This window comes from Anser brachyrhynchus, assembly GCF_964034855.1.
Source record: "Anser brachyrhynchus genome assembly, chromosome: 1".
Classification (NCBI taxonomy): Eukaryota; Metazoa; Chordata; class Aves; order Anseriformes; family Anatidae; genus Anser; species Anser brachyrhynchus.
Window position 1 is genome coordinate 202833209 of NC_137694.1, and position 13331 is coordinate 202846539.

Consider the following 13331-nt stretch of genomic DNA (forward strand, 5'->3'; position numbering starts at 1 on the left):
CGAAAATGCTTATCTGTGCCCTTCTGCCATTTATTCTGCACTACAAATTAAAGACTGGCCATAAAGTTAGCCAGGATGCTTTTCCAGAAAGGTATAACTGAGGTATTACAAAGTATGGTTATATCCTGAAACTATTATTTGCTGTTTCATCAGTCATGTGTTGTGTAAGTTGTAACAGCACAAAGGCCAGTCAAGCTTTTTTTTTTTTTTTTTTTTTCTTTTTTTTTTTTTTCTAGATTTAATCTGCATAAAGTTTACATGAAATAGGTCACATAATTGCCTTCTTTTCATTCAGTAGGTGTTTCAACTAGCAAAACACTGCTTAAACACGTCATTGTTCTTTTTATTCCATTTTGTAATGGTCCTGAGCAAATATCTCTCTTCACCCTGTAAAAAGCTTCATGTGAGAAACTAAGCTGTGTTTTTGCAGTAGAGAATTACTTTTCTGTATTCCAAGGTAGTTGTGTAGTCATAGTAAGGAGAAATGCTAAGTAGATAAGTGGACAGTAGAAGGCCTCACTGTTCCAAAATAAGGTAGAAGCTTGAGAAAAACAGGATGGGCAGTGTGAGAATGGTAAAACAAAGATCACAAGTTCTCAAAACATAAGAAAGGAGAAATTAAAGGGTTGAAAAAAAGAAAAAATGTACATATATGGTATAGAGGAGCGTCAAGTAGCTTGTGAACCTGTAGCACTCAGCCAATGAGGAAACAGGGGAGGTGATCAGGCATCGGGTAATAGGGAATAAAGGTTATGATTTGTTTACTAAAATGCGCTCCTGATTGACAGGACGCCTGCCATTGCAATTGCGAATAAAATAGCTTCACAGAAGATCCTGTCTGAAGAAAATTATTTGAGATTTTTTTCACAATTCAGTAGGTGTTTCTACTAGCAAAACACTGCTTAAACACATGTTGGTTTTTTTCTTATTCCATTTTGTAACAGTCCTGAGCAACTTTCTCTCTTCACTCTGTAAAAAGCTTCATACTCGGAACGAATGTCTGCTCTTCTGCATTATAAATCCACACTCTCTAGAGAAATAGTTAGCAAGATGCTCTGAGGATCAGCTTATGTAAGTAGTTAGCAGAGTAAATGCCAGTAGATGGCAGTCCAGAATGTGCAACATCATTCCTGGGCCTTGTAGCACCCAAAAAGAAAAAAAAAAAAAACAAGAAAAAATCCCTTGGTGCACTGCAGCTGAGATCTTTAGCACAGCTCTTTGTATCATTTCTTAGAAAACAGACTGTAAATGTGTGTAACTGTTGCAGCTGTCTCGCACCTTTTCACAAATGGGAAACCCTTTTGTCTTTTAGTATGCTACTGCTTACACAGACCAGCCCCTGTGCCTAAATAACAGGAATTGTGTTACAGGACTCTTTGGCAGTGTTCAGTCCTATGTCTGCTATTTTTAAATTCAAAGCTTTGGGATTTTTGGTGACAAATTCTTTGTGCTTGCTTTGTATCTGTGCTCATAGGGACCTGCAATATGTGTAGCATAGAATCAAAGAACCACAGAATATCCCAAGTCAGGATGGACCCACAAGGATCGTCGAGACCAACTCCTGGCTCCACAGAGGACCACCCAAAAGTTCACCAAGCCCAAATTCACCCCTCTCCAGAAGCTCTAGTCCAGAGAATGGCAACGAAGCTGGTGAGGGGTCTGGAGAACAAGTCTTACGAGGAGCGGCTGAGGGAGCTGGGACTGTTCAGCCTGAAGAAGAGGAGGCTCAGGGGTGACCTTATCACTCTCTATAGGTACCTTAAAGGAGGCTGTAGAGAGGTGGGGGTTGGTCTGTTCTCCCACGTGTCTGGTGACAGGACGAGAGGGAATGGCCTCAAGTTGCGCCAGGGGAAGTTTAGGTTGGATATTAGGAAAAACTTCTTTACCGAAAGGGTTGTTAGGCATTGGAATGGGCTGCTCAGGGAAGTGGTTGAGTCACCATCCCTGGAGGTCTTTAAAAGACGTTTAGTTGTTGAGCTTAGTGATATGGTTTAGTGGAGGACTTGTTAGTGTTAGGTCAGAGGTTGGACTAGATGATCTTGGAGGTCTCTTCCAATCTAGACAATTCTGTGATTCTGTGATTTTGTATGTTTTCATGGTGTTATGCTCCAGGTTAATATAGCCTAAACATACATACTTCAGAGTGCAGCCAGAGCAACCACTTGACTTGCTTGTCTGTGGGACACATCCTGCCACTCCCAAGGGTGGGATGTGGGCATTTCCAAGTCCTCCTTGCTGCATTCCCCTGTGTCTGCTTGTCCTACAACAAGTCTAGATGCCTAAATCGGAGCCCCGGGTCCCATTATGTGTCTAAAAGAAATTTTGTACTGGTTCAGTGCCTTTCTCTGCTCTGTCTTTCTCCATTTATTCACATGTTCTTGCTTGGGAATGGCGTTAAAGTGCAGCCCTCATGCCAGATTTAAAACGTGGCAATTGTAAAGAGGTTTACTTTTTATTTTTATTTATTTATCTATTTTGGCTGCATTAGGGCCTGGCATGATCTAATCCTAATTAAGTGGCACGCAGAAGCTAATGTACTTGCAAAATGAGAAAAATACAAGGAAATCCCCAAACGATCTACAGTAGAACAAACTGTACAACTGTACTTTGGGAGATCACTTTTATAGGTAGAACTTTAAAAGGTGTTGTATCTATAGTAGCCCAAAAGGTTTGTAATAGACTGTGTATCATTATATCTGATTGTTCATGTACTCCTGAATATTACCAGGAATTGAAAGGTAAAACAGGCAAAAAAATTAAAAAAATAAAAATAAATCGCAAAGTTAAACTTTAAAGAAATTTAATTATCTTTGTGACCCTTCTAGCATAAGCATTAACTGGAAGAGCTACAAAACTCAGGCTACAAAGATATGAGACAAACATGAAGTGACAGCACTGAAACAAACCCAGGCCCTTCAAGGTGTTTTCTCAGCCTTCAGGAAAGGCTGGCTGAGTTTAATCTCTTTGCTCAGAGACAGCCCAAAACTAGTGGATAATTTACATCTGGTTCAACACCTCAGAACTGTGCTTGGGTGGAGTAGGAAACTCTGCTATCAATTACAGCTGAAATATTCATTAACACTTTCTGGCTTGACAGAATCTGATTCCCTGATCTCTACTTGTCTTCAAGCTGTGCTCTGTTAGAGTTGTTGTCTTCACATCTAACATAAATTCTCAAAGACTTACCTTTCTACAGGAAGGTTCTTTTTCTGGTGCATTATTAAAAACAAAACAAAAGCAATCAATCTGTTTTTTTGAAATTCCTTAGCTATTTATTTCTATACCTTGGAATATGTTTATTTTTTAACGCTACACAATTCCTGATCAACAATGGCTATATTTTAGAGAAGAGACAGACACATGCCAAACTCTGCTTTTAGCCATCCATGATCCCATGGAAGCGCAGGAATTACTTTCAGATGATAATGACATAAAAAGGCAGAGGATGCTCAACTGGCTGTCCCTGCTGTGTGCAGATTCCACTTCCCTCAGGGTGGGGATAGCATATCATGAGATCAGTCCTGATAAATTCTTCTTTTACAGTTGTTTGCTCCATTTGGGCTTTATTTATTTATTTACCTGCTTATGGATGACACAAAAACCTATAAGTTGCAATAAAAATTAACTGTTATAATTTATGAGATACTCAGCTGTCCACAAGCAGATGGATGTAGGGCTTGGCTGGTTTAAGAATCAAGATGTGTTGGCTTCTGGTGTTTATATTTTTGAAATTTGTTAACCCTTTTTAATGGTGAACAGAAAATAAAGCTTCAAATGTTCCCCTCAGACTATTCAACTAACAAGTACAGTTCCTTGGTAAACTGTGCTTAAAATTAAGTAACTGCACCTGAATAGCTGAAATTCATATTCCTTATGAAGTCATATTTCCAGGTAATGGATCTAAAGTACTGCCATTATTAGTTCAGGAGCCTTGTATCCATTTGTTATTTGTGTAACTTGTTCCCTTTCTGTAGTAGTTTTCTATTTGTGTAAGTGTTTCTGCAGGGCGATACGGAATGAAGTGCTAAGGGAAATTCTCGGTGCTTGCAGCAAAGAATTGGCTCCAGGCTTACACCAGCGCAGCTGAGAGCAGACAGCTCTCCACACTGTGTAATTACTTCTCTCAAGGCACTCTTCTTTTGGAAGAGACAAAATTCAGGGGGATGAACCCAGTGGTGTGGCCATGTTTCCACAACTGTAAACCTAAAGCAGCACTTTCCTCGTCGTCTCTCTAGCACATGGAGGGAACCCCAAAGCTCTGATGCTAACTTCTAACAGAAAGATTCTGCTTTTAATTGCAGAAAATGCTCCATTGACTTCAGTAATTTCTCCAAATTATCTCTGGTGCAGAGGAGAGCAGAATTTCATCTATTACTATTTAAGTGAGGCATAATAACTGTTTCTTTAGCAAATCCATTAGCTTGGATACAAATGAGTACAAAAACAAAAAACTCTCAGAATGTCATGGAAAAGCTGTATTTGCTACCTCACTTTCTGTTAAATCAGCATGGAATTGCAAAACTTGGTAAAGCATTAGTAGGTGTCATGCAGTCCTAAATAAATCTAAATGCAACACTTGAATCATCACAAGCAAGGAACCGAAAGCATACAAAAAAATCCTTCCCACTCACCCTAAATCATGAACAAAGCAAACAAACAAAAATACTAAAGATTCCTGATAGTCTTGCTGGTAAAAACAGAGTCAGGAATCAAAAGTTTCACTTAGATAATAAACATGAGAAAAATGTGGACAGATAATTCACTCAGCTAAGTGGTAATAGCAGCATGCCGAAGAAAAAGTAAAGGGAAAGCAAGAATTTCAGCATGTATTCATGGGTATCCATGTTGCCATGGCAACTTCTCAATGGAATAAAGTATTTTCTCTTTTCTTTAGGGCTTAAAAAGAAAAGAAAAAAAAAAAAGAGATGCTGTTCTGCAAATAAGCACTTTGCCTTTTTTTAAAATAAATCCATAACTGCATCTCACGCAGAATTTCCTAATGTAACAAGCATTATTTTGTTATGCTTTGGAAATAGACTTAAAATTATTGAAGGATACCATATTATAGATGTGTTATTGAAAATGTTTCTCCTGCCCTCTCTACCTCATATAAAGAAGGCTTTATAAAAGCCTAAATTCCTTCACATATTTGGATCCTCCTCTTTTTTTTTTTTTTTTTTTTTTTTCTTTTTTACCCCTTGTTGTTTAGCTACAGAGCTTGGATAATCAACATATTCTGCAGCAAACCTATGGCTGTTTTCAGGCTGAAGCTAATTCTATTTTTGTTCCCTTTTGATTTTCTGGAGTGAAATTCTGATCTCTTATTTTGTGCTACTTGTATCAACTAAGTTATTCTATCTTAAGCAATTATTTAAATTTGAATTCAAGGCCAATAAAGAAATATCAGTTTGTGTGGTATCTTCATCCTGAACTGACTGAAAATGCAGCTCTGATCAATCTCGTTCATTCTTTCTCTAAATAAGGCAGCAGATAGAAGATGTTAAATGGAATGTCACTATTTGAAGTTAAAATTGTTTATAATCCTGTTTTGGAAATTTTGATGAAAGTGTAATATTTCCAGAAGTGACTGAAAAATGTAAGTGATAAGCAACCATTTGCAGAAATTACTTGGAAAGCTTCAGCAAATACTTAGGTGTTTTTACGTGCTGACATTGAACGTGTTTTAAATATAGCACAATTTTCATTGTTGTGCCCACTGAAGTTATAAAAATATATTTTAAAATCAACTTATTTCATTAAAAAAGCAGTTATTTTCAGAGTATATTTGTGACAATGACCTTAAATGAGAAGTTATAAACTGACTATTTCTTAAATATATTCACTACCACTGGTAAAGTGTCTGGGTATTTATTACAATGATGGAGAAATTCTAAGAATCTGGATATGATTAATAATACCTTTGAAAAAGTAAGCTACACGTAATTATCTGATCCCTCCAGGGCTTTTAGAAAACACTGCTTGCAACTTGCTTATTCCTTTATAGTCCCTGTCTCCTACTACTTTGGTTATCTCATCCAGTGTATTGCACTGATACAGGTACACTGATACACTTGACACAGGTAGCCCGCTCAATTCCAGTTTCATTTATTCCACTTTAACACTTGCACCATTTCCATGTAACTTTTTATTTAGTTTAGCACTGAACAGCATCAGATCCACTTCATTCTGGTAATGCAATCTAATTAAATTAGCAGAGTTCATACAGATAAATACTGTTAGAAATGAGTTGAAGGTTTATATATGGGATCAAAATACATGTTTTTGGCTATATGTATTTTATGGCTATGCCTACACCGGTAAATTAAAAGTGGCCAGGAATGTTCCCAGGCACTAGGACCAAATGGCACAGAATAATCCATGTCTATGCTAGCAAACCCATCTTTGTCTCCCAAACGGTTTAACTGTATGCAAACAACCTCCTAGAAATGGTCCCTGAAAAGTACCTGCTTGGGGTACAACTACATATAAATATAGATATATAATATATATATATTTACATATATATATCTGTATAATACATATAAAATATATGCCGAAGAATGTCCTAAAATAGGTATGTTACAGTACCCAGGAATGATTGAGTTTACAGGTATAGACACAGTCTATGTTGTTTAGGGGACACAAATCAAGATTAAACACAGAAAACCAGTACATTAAGCCCTGTTAGTCATTGTTTTGTAATCTGAGAGCTGCTGCCTTGTATCTCTTTCACTTTTCATTAAATCACTAAAACTGCTCAACCTTCGTCTGGGCTATTGGTACAGAAATAAATAGAACAAAGCAAGATTTACACCAACGTATTCATAGACTTCAGCACCAGAAGGGACTGTTGCTATTGTCAAGATGGAGTATGTCTATGGAAGCTAATGTCACTGTATTTTAGGCACTGGTAGTAATGAGCAAGAGACTAAAAACATCTAGAAGCCTCTGGTGTTAGAACAGCACAGTATAGTTCAAATATATGAGACCTAGGTAAATATCTCCTAGGTGAATATGTACAATAATCCTGGTTTAGGGACTAACTTTCAGTGCTTTTAAGTGGCGGGAATAGCTATTGAGTTTATTTCTTAGTTCCTCTGAGCAACAGAGATCCCTTCTTATTTTTCTTTTGAACTACAGAGGAGAATAACACAGCTGTTTCTTCCATGCTCTAAAGATTACTTATTTATTTGTCTGTTTATTTAAGTTGAAAGCAGACAAGACTAATTGGATAGTTTTTAACACTTGCAGGGAGGAAGACACCTGGACAGGGGTAGAGCCTCTGAAAACTGTTTCCTTCTGTTTCCATTATTCAGTCACCAGCTGTCTTGCAATGGTTGTGTGCTAGCAACTTGCATATATAAATCCTTTTTTATCTTTTCTGGCTGCTTCAGCAAACCTGAGCCTGTTTAGCCTGCTAAAGGTCATGCTTGGACACAAAGACATGACTTTCCTCCTTCTAGACTAACTTTTTTGTTCTTAATTAAGCTGTCTAAGTCCTACAGTCAAAGAAGAGACAGAGAGATGAATGAACAGCTCTAAATGAAGATCAAGTCCATGTAAAATCATTTGTTCTCTGGCAGTTTACTTTCTCTCCAGCTTGTGCACGTCACTTAAGTACCTAAAGTCAGGTAGGATAGTTCTGACACAATCAGCTTTCCCCTCCTCTTGCCTTTCCCTTGTTCTTCTCCTTCCCCATCTTTTCCCCTTGGCCTGTCCTTACCTGCCAGGAGGAGAAAAATGATGCTGGGCTGAGTAAATTAGGGTTAGTTGGATGTCTGCCACCCATGTATTCATCCGTGCAGACCACACAGTCCTCTGCATCTCTCCAGTCCCAGTAGGGGATGGTGAAGTTCTCATCACCTGTTATCTTCTGGATCTCACTTTCCCAGAGGAGCAGAAAGACACGATGCCAAGGCAGAAAACCAGGGGCTTCATGGGCAAAATCGATGTCCCGCCACACATTGGACCCACCTAAGAGTGTGTCCCGAGAGGCATAATAATGCATCCACACAAAGAGGTCATACACATTGATGTTTCTGAACATGGGGTTGGAGCCGTTGTTCATCTGGGTATACGTGCCAGTGGCAATGACATAGTCCTGGCTGGGGGTGTTCTTTGCCAAGTTAAGGTAGGCAAGGAACTTGTCCTTCTCGCTGTTGGTGAGCTGGAAGATGTTTCTTCTCGTTCTCAGTCGCCTTTCAGTGCAGTTGAGTCCCGAGAAACCAAACTTGCACTCCCCGCAGCTGAATCCCATGAAGTTACCTTTACATTTGCAGGTCCGGTTGTAAAACACAGAAGGCCAGTCCTCTCTGTCATCCACTCCTGAGAAAGGGAACTGTGGCCCCAGTGGAGCTTGAGAGAGAAGTATGGCCTGGCAGGCCCCTCTGTTGGAACGCTCCCCACAAGGGGACCCGTCTCCGTCCCAGAGAGGACAGCACTCCTTCCTCAGCAAGCTCTGGGTGTTTGCACAGGCTCTGGGGAACTGCCCGGCAGACGGCTGAAGGATGACTAGCAGGAAGCCCATGGCAAACAGAGACATCCTCACAGAGCAGCAGGAGAGCATCAGCATTACGCTTCAGTGCATGGAGAGCCCTCTCTGACCCCTGCAATGTCCTGGGTATAAAAGAATTTTCTCCCTTCTGCTGGGAATGCTTCACTGCTGACTTCTACTACAGTACACCCACCAATGTCCTTCCCCATTCCTACCCTGGGCACATTTACACAGAGAATACACTTCATGGTTAATCTGATTATCACATGTTCTGGGCGAAAGCCAACTGACTTTTTCGCCCACCCCCTACAGGTTTCAAAATAAAGACATTTATTACAATTTGTTAATCTTCTGCCTAGCACATGATTGCTTTCTTCTGGCAATTGGAGAGGAAGTAAAATTAAAATTTGGATGCAGAAACAACTGTCGGATCTTCAAAAGAGTTGTTTGATAATACACTTTGGTGTAAATGACTGTTTAAAAAAACCCTGAGAGGAATCTGATCAATTAAATATGCACGGTGAATATGAAAATGAGAAAAATATTTTTGGGGTAGACTACATTTTATTTTTTTTAAGGAAAAGTAAACATAAGATGGAGTCAAATTAAGTGTGCATATAGGGCAGAAACCAAACACATGATTTGGCATGGCATTTTTCATATTTCAGCAACAGCTGCTTTTCCCAGGCTACCATATGACAAAGTATTTTCACAAGAGAGCTGATAAACTTTTCAAGAAAAAATAGTTTAATTCCACTGGAATCAATAGCACTTTAATGGTTAAGACTACACTCAAATCTGTGCCCAAATCTCCACAGTTTTTTTGGAAAGTACAGGCAATTTGCCAACAGACTTGACAAAAGAACTTTTAGCAGGACCTGGAAAACAAGCCTTGACTTTGGTCTTTCTCCCACCATGAAGTCTGCAAATCCCCTATCTATGTTGTTTGCTCAATATGTTACTCCAGACCTCCCACCTTCTTTTTCTTCTTCTAAGAAAGCCTGATCGGAGCTAATGGAGCAATATGAGAGACATTGGATGTTATACATACTTTGAAATTGCCCCTTGAATTAAAGGGACAGCAGTTGGTTTCCTTCTGGGTGAATTGCACACGAATTATCCAGTTTTCTTCAGCTGTCATTGTTATTAGAAGAGTGTTTTTTATTTTTATTTTTTTTCCTAAAAGCACAATGAATTATTTCCTCATGGTTACAGAGAATGTCAGGAAGGCAGGGACAACATATAGGGAAATGAAGTGAGAACTCTGCTGAGAAACGATGCCTTTTGCTGGGATCAGCAGCTCACCACATGACTGTGCTGAGGAGCACGAGGTGCTTTAATCCTGTTGGCTTCTACGCCTCAGATATTCAGGGAGATTATCCCCGAGTCCTGGCGCTGGGGAGCCAGTGATGGAGGCACTTGGAGCAGGAAGAACAATGAAAAAATAGCTGTTTTTATTTTATTTATTTATTTATTTATTTATTTATTTATTTATTTATTTTAAATGTTTCTAACCACAAGCTGATACTTACTGTTGTTTGACTGATTCCCCTGGTTTCCATGCTAAGCTTGTAAAATAGATTTAATCACAGAAATGTTACTTGTTTAATTTATTTTATTTTCTCTCTGCCTGGCTGTTTGGGAAACCTTTGCAATTCATTTCATTTAGTGTTCCTCCCATGGAGGCTAGTGCAAAACTGGTATACGTGAGAAGAGACCCATCTCTGAGGATAATGATAAATATATATATCATTAAGGACATTGTAATGAAATGTAATCAATTTTCACTGAAAAGCCACAGGGATTGGGAAAGGCCTGAGGCACAGCCTCAGAGTGAACCAGAAAAGCCCTCAAATATATGCAGACAACCATACACAAAAAATACATTCAATATCTTACTTTTATATTCAATGGAGATTTAATGTTCAATGTTTAAAAAAAAAATAAATGAATACAAGCCTTGACAGTTATCATATGACAAGTTTCTGAAACAGCTAGTTAACAGAGGAATCCCCTGTGAAACTGTATGAATGAGAAACTCTGAATGAGAAATGTGACTGAGGAGCAGCATACGTCTTTTTTGACCTACTGCTGAGCGGAGGCCTCTTTTGATTAATTGTGAGTGATTCAGATAGTATTTGGAAAATCAAGCCTTCCATATATAAGCAGCCGTAAGAGTTAACCAAATAAGACAATGTGTGTTCCTATTCCCATGCGTGACTGTAGAATCACCAAAACATGAGACAGTCACACCTCACATGCTGCATCCAGGCAAAATTCTCGTCACTTAAAAGGCCTCATGAGACTTTCCATTCCTCTTGTGCTTCAGCCCAGCACGCTTTTGTTTCACTGTTCATCTAACACAACCATCATGTCTAGCTGAAGTTTTTGTGTAAGTTGAATTTAGTTTTTTTGACTGAGAACTCTTTCTTGAGTTCTTCCAGTGGATTAGTATCATCACACTGCATGCACCAAGAGATTTCATTCTCATATCTGGGTCTCTGCATTTGAGTAGGTGTCGAGACATTCACTTAAGGCCCACAAATGTTAAATGATCCATAAGACTAGCATGGTTAAAGCATGCCAATTTCTGTATCCAAAGACAACAGCTTGATGGCCATATCCAAGTTTACTTGATTCCAAACCAAAAATGATCGTGAATCACCTTACTTTTGTGTCTCATGGAGGCAGTCTTTGACAACAAGCTAGCACGGGACTTTACTTCATGTCCTTATATCTTAACTCTACCATAGACTTTGCAACTAGATCAGTAAAGTATCGCTTTCAGTCTAGTAGAGCAACACAATAATATTAATATCTAACTCGTGCTTTCATTACAAGGTCCTTAAGTACTTTCTAGAGAAGTCAGTAGTTATGAATAAGAAAACCATCAGACATGGTGAGAAGTCTTCTTGAAGTTCACATGCTGGTATTCTTGTGGTGTGAGAAACAGCTTTTAGCACTATGCTGCTATTGCTAAACCAAAGTCTTCACATAGACACCACCCATGGCTTTCTTATGTAGTTACAGGCAAAGAAAAGGAACAATCCAAATCACAAACAGTATCAGCTCATAAAAATAACCCTTGGCTTCCTCAGGTCTGACCAGGCTGATCTTCAAAAAGATAATTTCTTACGTTTGGAAAATAACATAGGAAATTTCAAATTCAGGCTGCTGATACTGAAGCAATCAAAGTTTCAGGTAATATTAGTGGGGTTTAAAAACTTCTAGCACTTGGATAATACTGTGAAGATTGTATCTCTCAATATCATTCTTACCATTTTTTAGAGATTTGGTGTTTTTTAAGGTCCAATTGTCTATGTTGAGCAGGGAAACAGCGAAACCTAGGTTGGGAAAGTGGAGAATCAATTTAATAGCAAATATTTTAAAAGCCAGGTATAGAACTGTTAAGAAACAAAGGCTAGATAAACAAAGAAAGTTGGTGCTGCTCAGTTCCAGTGGAGAGAAAAACTTCTGTAAAGAAAGAAATAGTAAAACAATACATGGCTATTTGAGATAGATGAGTACAAGGACCTTTTGACAATGAGAGAGCACTGACAAATGGAAGGAAAGATAGCCTATTAGCCAGCCAGGAAATTCAGTTTGACAAACCAATAAGCTTAAATTGTGTTCTCTGATCCTTACCTGCTACACGCTGTTGTTCAGCATCAGCAGCCTTACGTACTGCACAAGGCACCCGGTTTCAGAGGTTTGCCTGAGCTCCTGCTGAACTTGCATTTCAGGTACCTGAAGGACAAAGCATTGTTTTTTCTTCCCCTTGCCCCATGTCCCATGTACCAGATGGAGCTATCATTCTTCCTGGTGGTTTGCCTGTGGGCCAAATCTGTCTCCTGGCCCCCAGAAGAAGCAAAACAGTAGTGGATGTAGGATGATGACTTATGTATATGTCATAGATACTAATTTGTGGTTAAAACTAGTATTAAATGCCTGTTTTCTGGCTGCTGATAAATGAGTAGGATAAGTTTAAGAGTCCTGACTATCATTAAGAGCCATGAAAAAGCTAGGTATTTAAACATTACATCCTTAGGTGAGAAAAAATAAAGTTTCTGATTAGAAAATAAGAATTTAGCTCAGCTCAGTTCTACAAATCAAGGCTCTTTATTAAGAGAAGCAGACTACAAATTCCCACAAGCTTTTTAGCCTAAGACAAATATCTCCACACCCTTTTTGGTATGATATTTGAAGATAAGGCTTAAACACCCATTTGGATGTATGAAAGGAGCATAGCCCTGGGCTGAAAAATGGTTCTGAATGCTCTAAGTAATCAACTTTTAACTCAAAAGCAGCATGCCTAATATCCAGTCAGCACAGCTGATGGTCTGATGGATGTACCCGTGGGCATATTCAGTCATGAGTGGGATGACGGGCCCCTAATCTGAAATTCAGTGCAAAGTTCGATTAAGCTTAGCTTGTGCAGCAATTCAAAGCACTCCTGTCACCCCATGCCAGCCTTAGCCCTGAGCTCTTGCAGAAGAATCCACAGATGTAGTTGGCTTCCCAGGCTAAAATTATTTTATCACATAATTTTAATAAGAGCAATCACTGCAATATTGGATCAACCCTCTTCCTGATAACAGCATATCCTGCTCCGTGCATGAATCCCCAGTCTCAGCATTGCTGAATCAGCCAGAGAAGACGGAGCTAGTGCTACAGTTATATGCTGGTTTTATATTGCATAGAAAGAGGAGAAATACACGTTCTAGCAGAAACAGAAATGTTTGGACAGATGATATTTGATTGGGTACAAAGTCTGCTGGCACAAAGTTAGTCTACACATTTTAACAACATTGAACCAATGAGTTTTACTGTATCAGTG

General features: G+C 38.9%; 1 protein-coding gene and 1 long non-coding RNA gene across 2 annotated transcripts in view; one reads left to right on the top strand and one right to left on the bottom strand.

The window, feature by feature from the left end:
* Positions 1 to 5179, top strand: part of LOC308182728 — a 48151-nt gene extending 42972 nt beyond the window's left edge. Inside the window, exon 3 of the long non-coding RNA XR_013942050.1 lies at positions 1475 to 5179. This is a non-coding gene — a long non-coding RNA (uncharacterized lncRNA). The remainder of the gene's footprint in view (positions 1 to 1474) is intronic.
* The window catches only part of TYR (tyrosinase), a 55882-nt gene extending 44138 nt beyond the window's left edge, over positions 1 to 11744 (bottom strand). Inside the window, exon 1 of the mRNA XM_080567597.1 lies at positions 7724 to 11744. Within this exon, the coding sequence (XP_080423723.1) occupies positions 7724 to 8572 (849 nt within the window). The 5' untranslated portion in view covers positions 8573 to 11744. The remainder of the gene's footprint in view (positions 1 to 7723) is intronic.
* Between the last annotated feature and the right edge of the window lie 1587 nt (positions 11745 to 13331).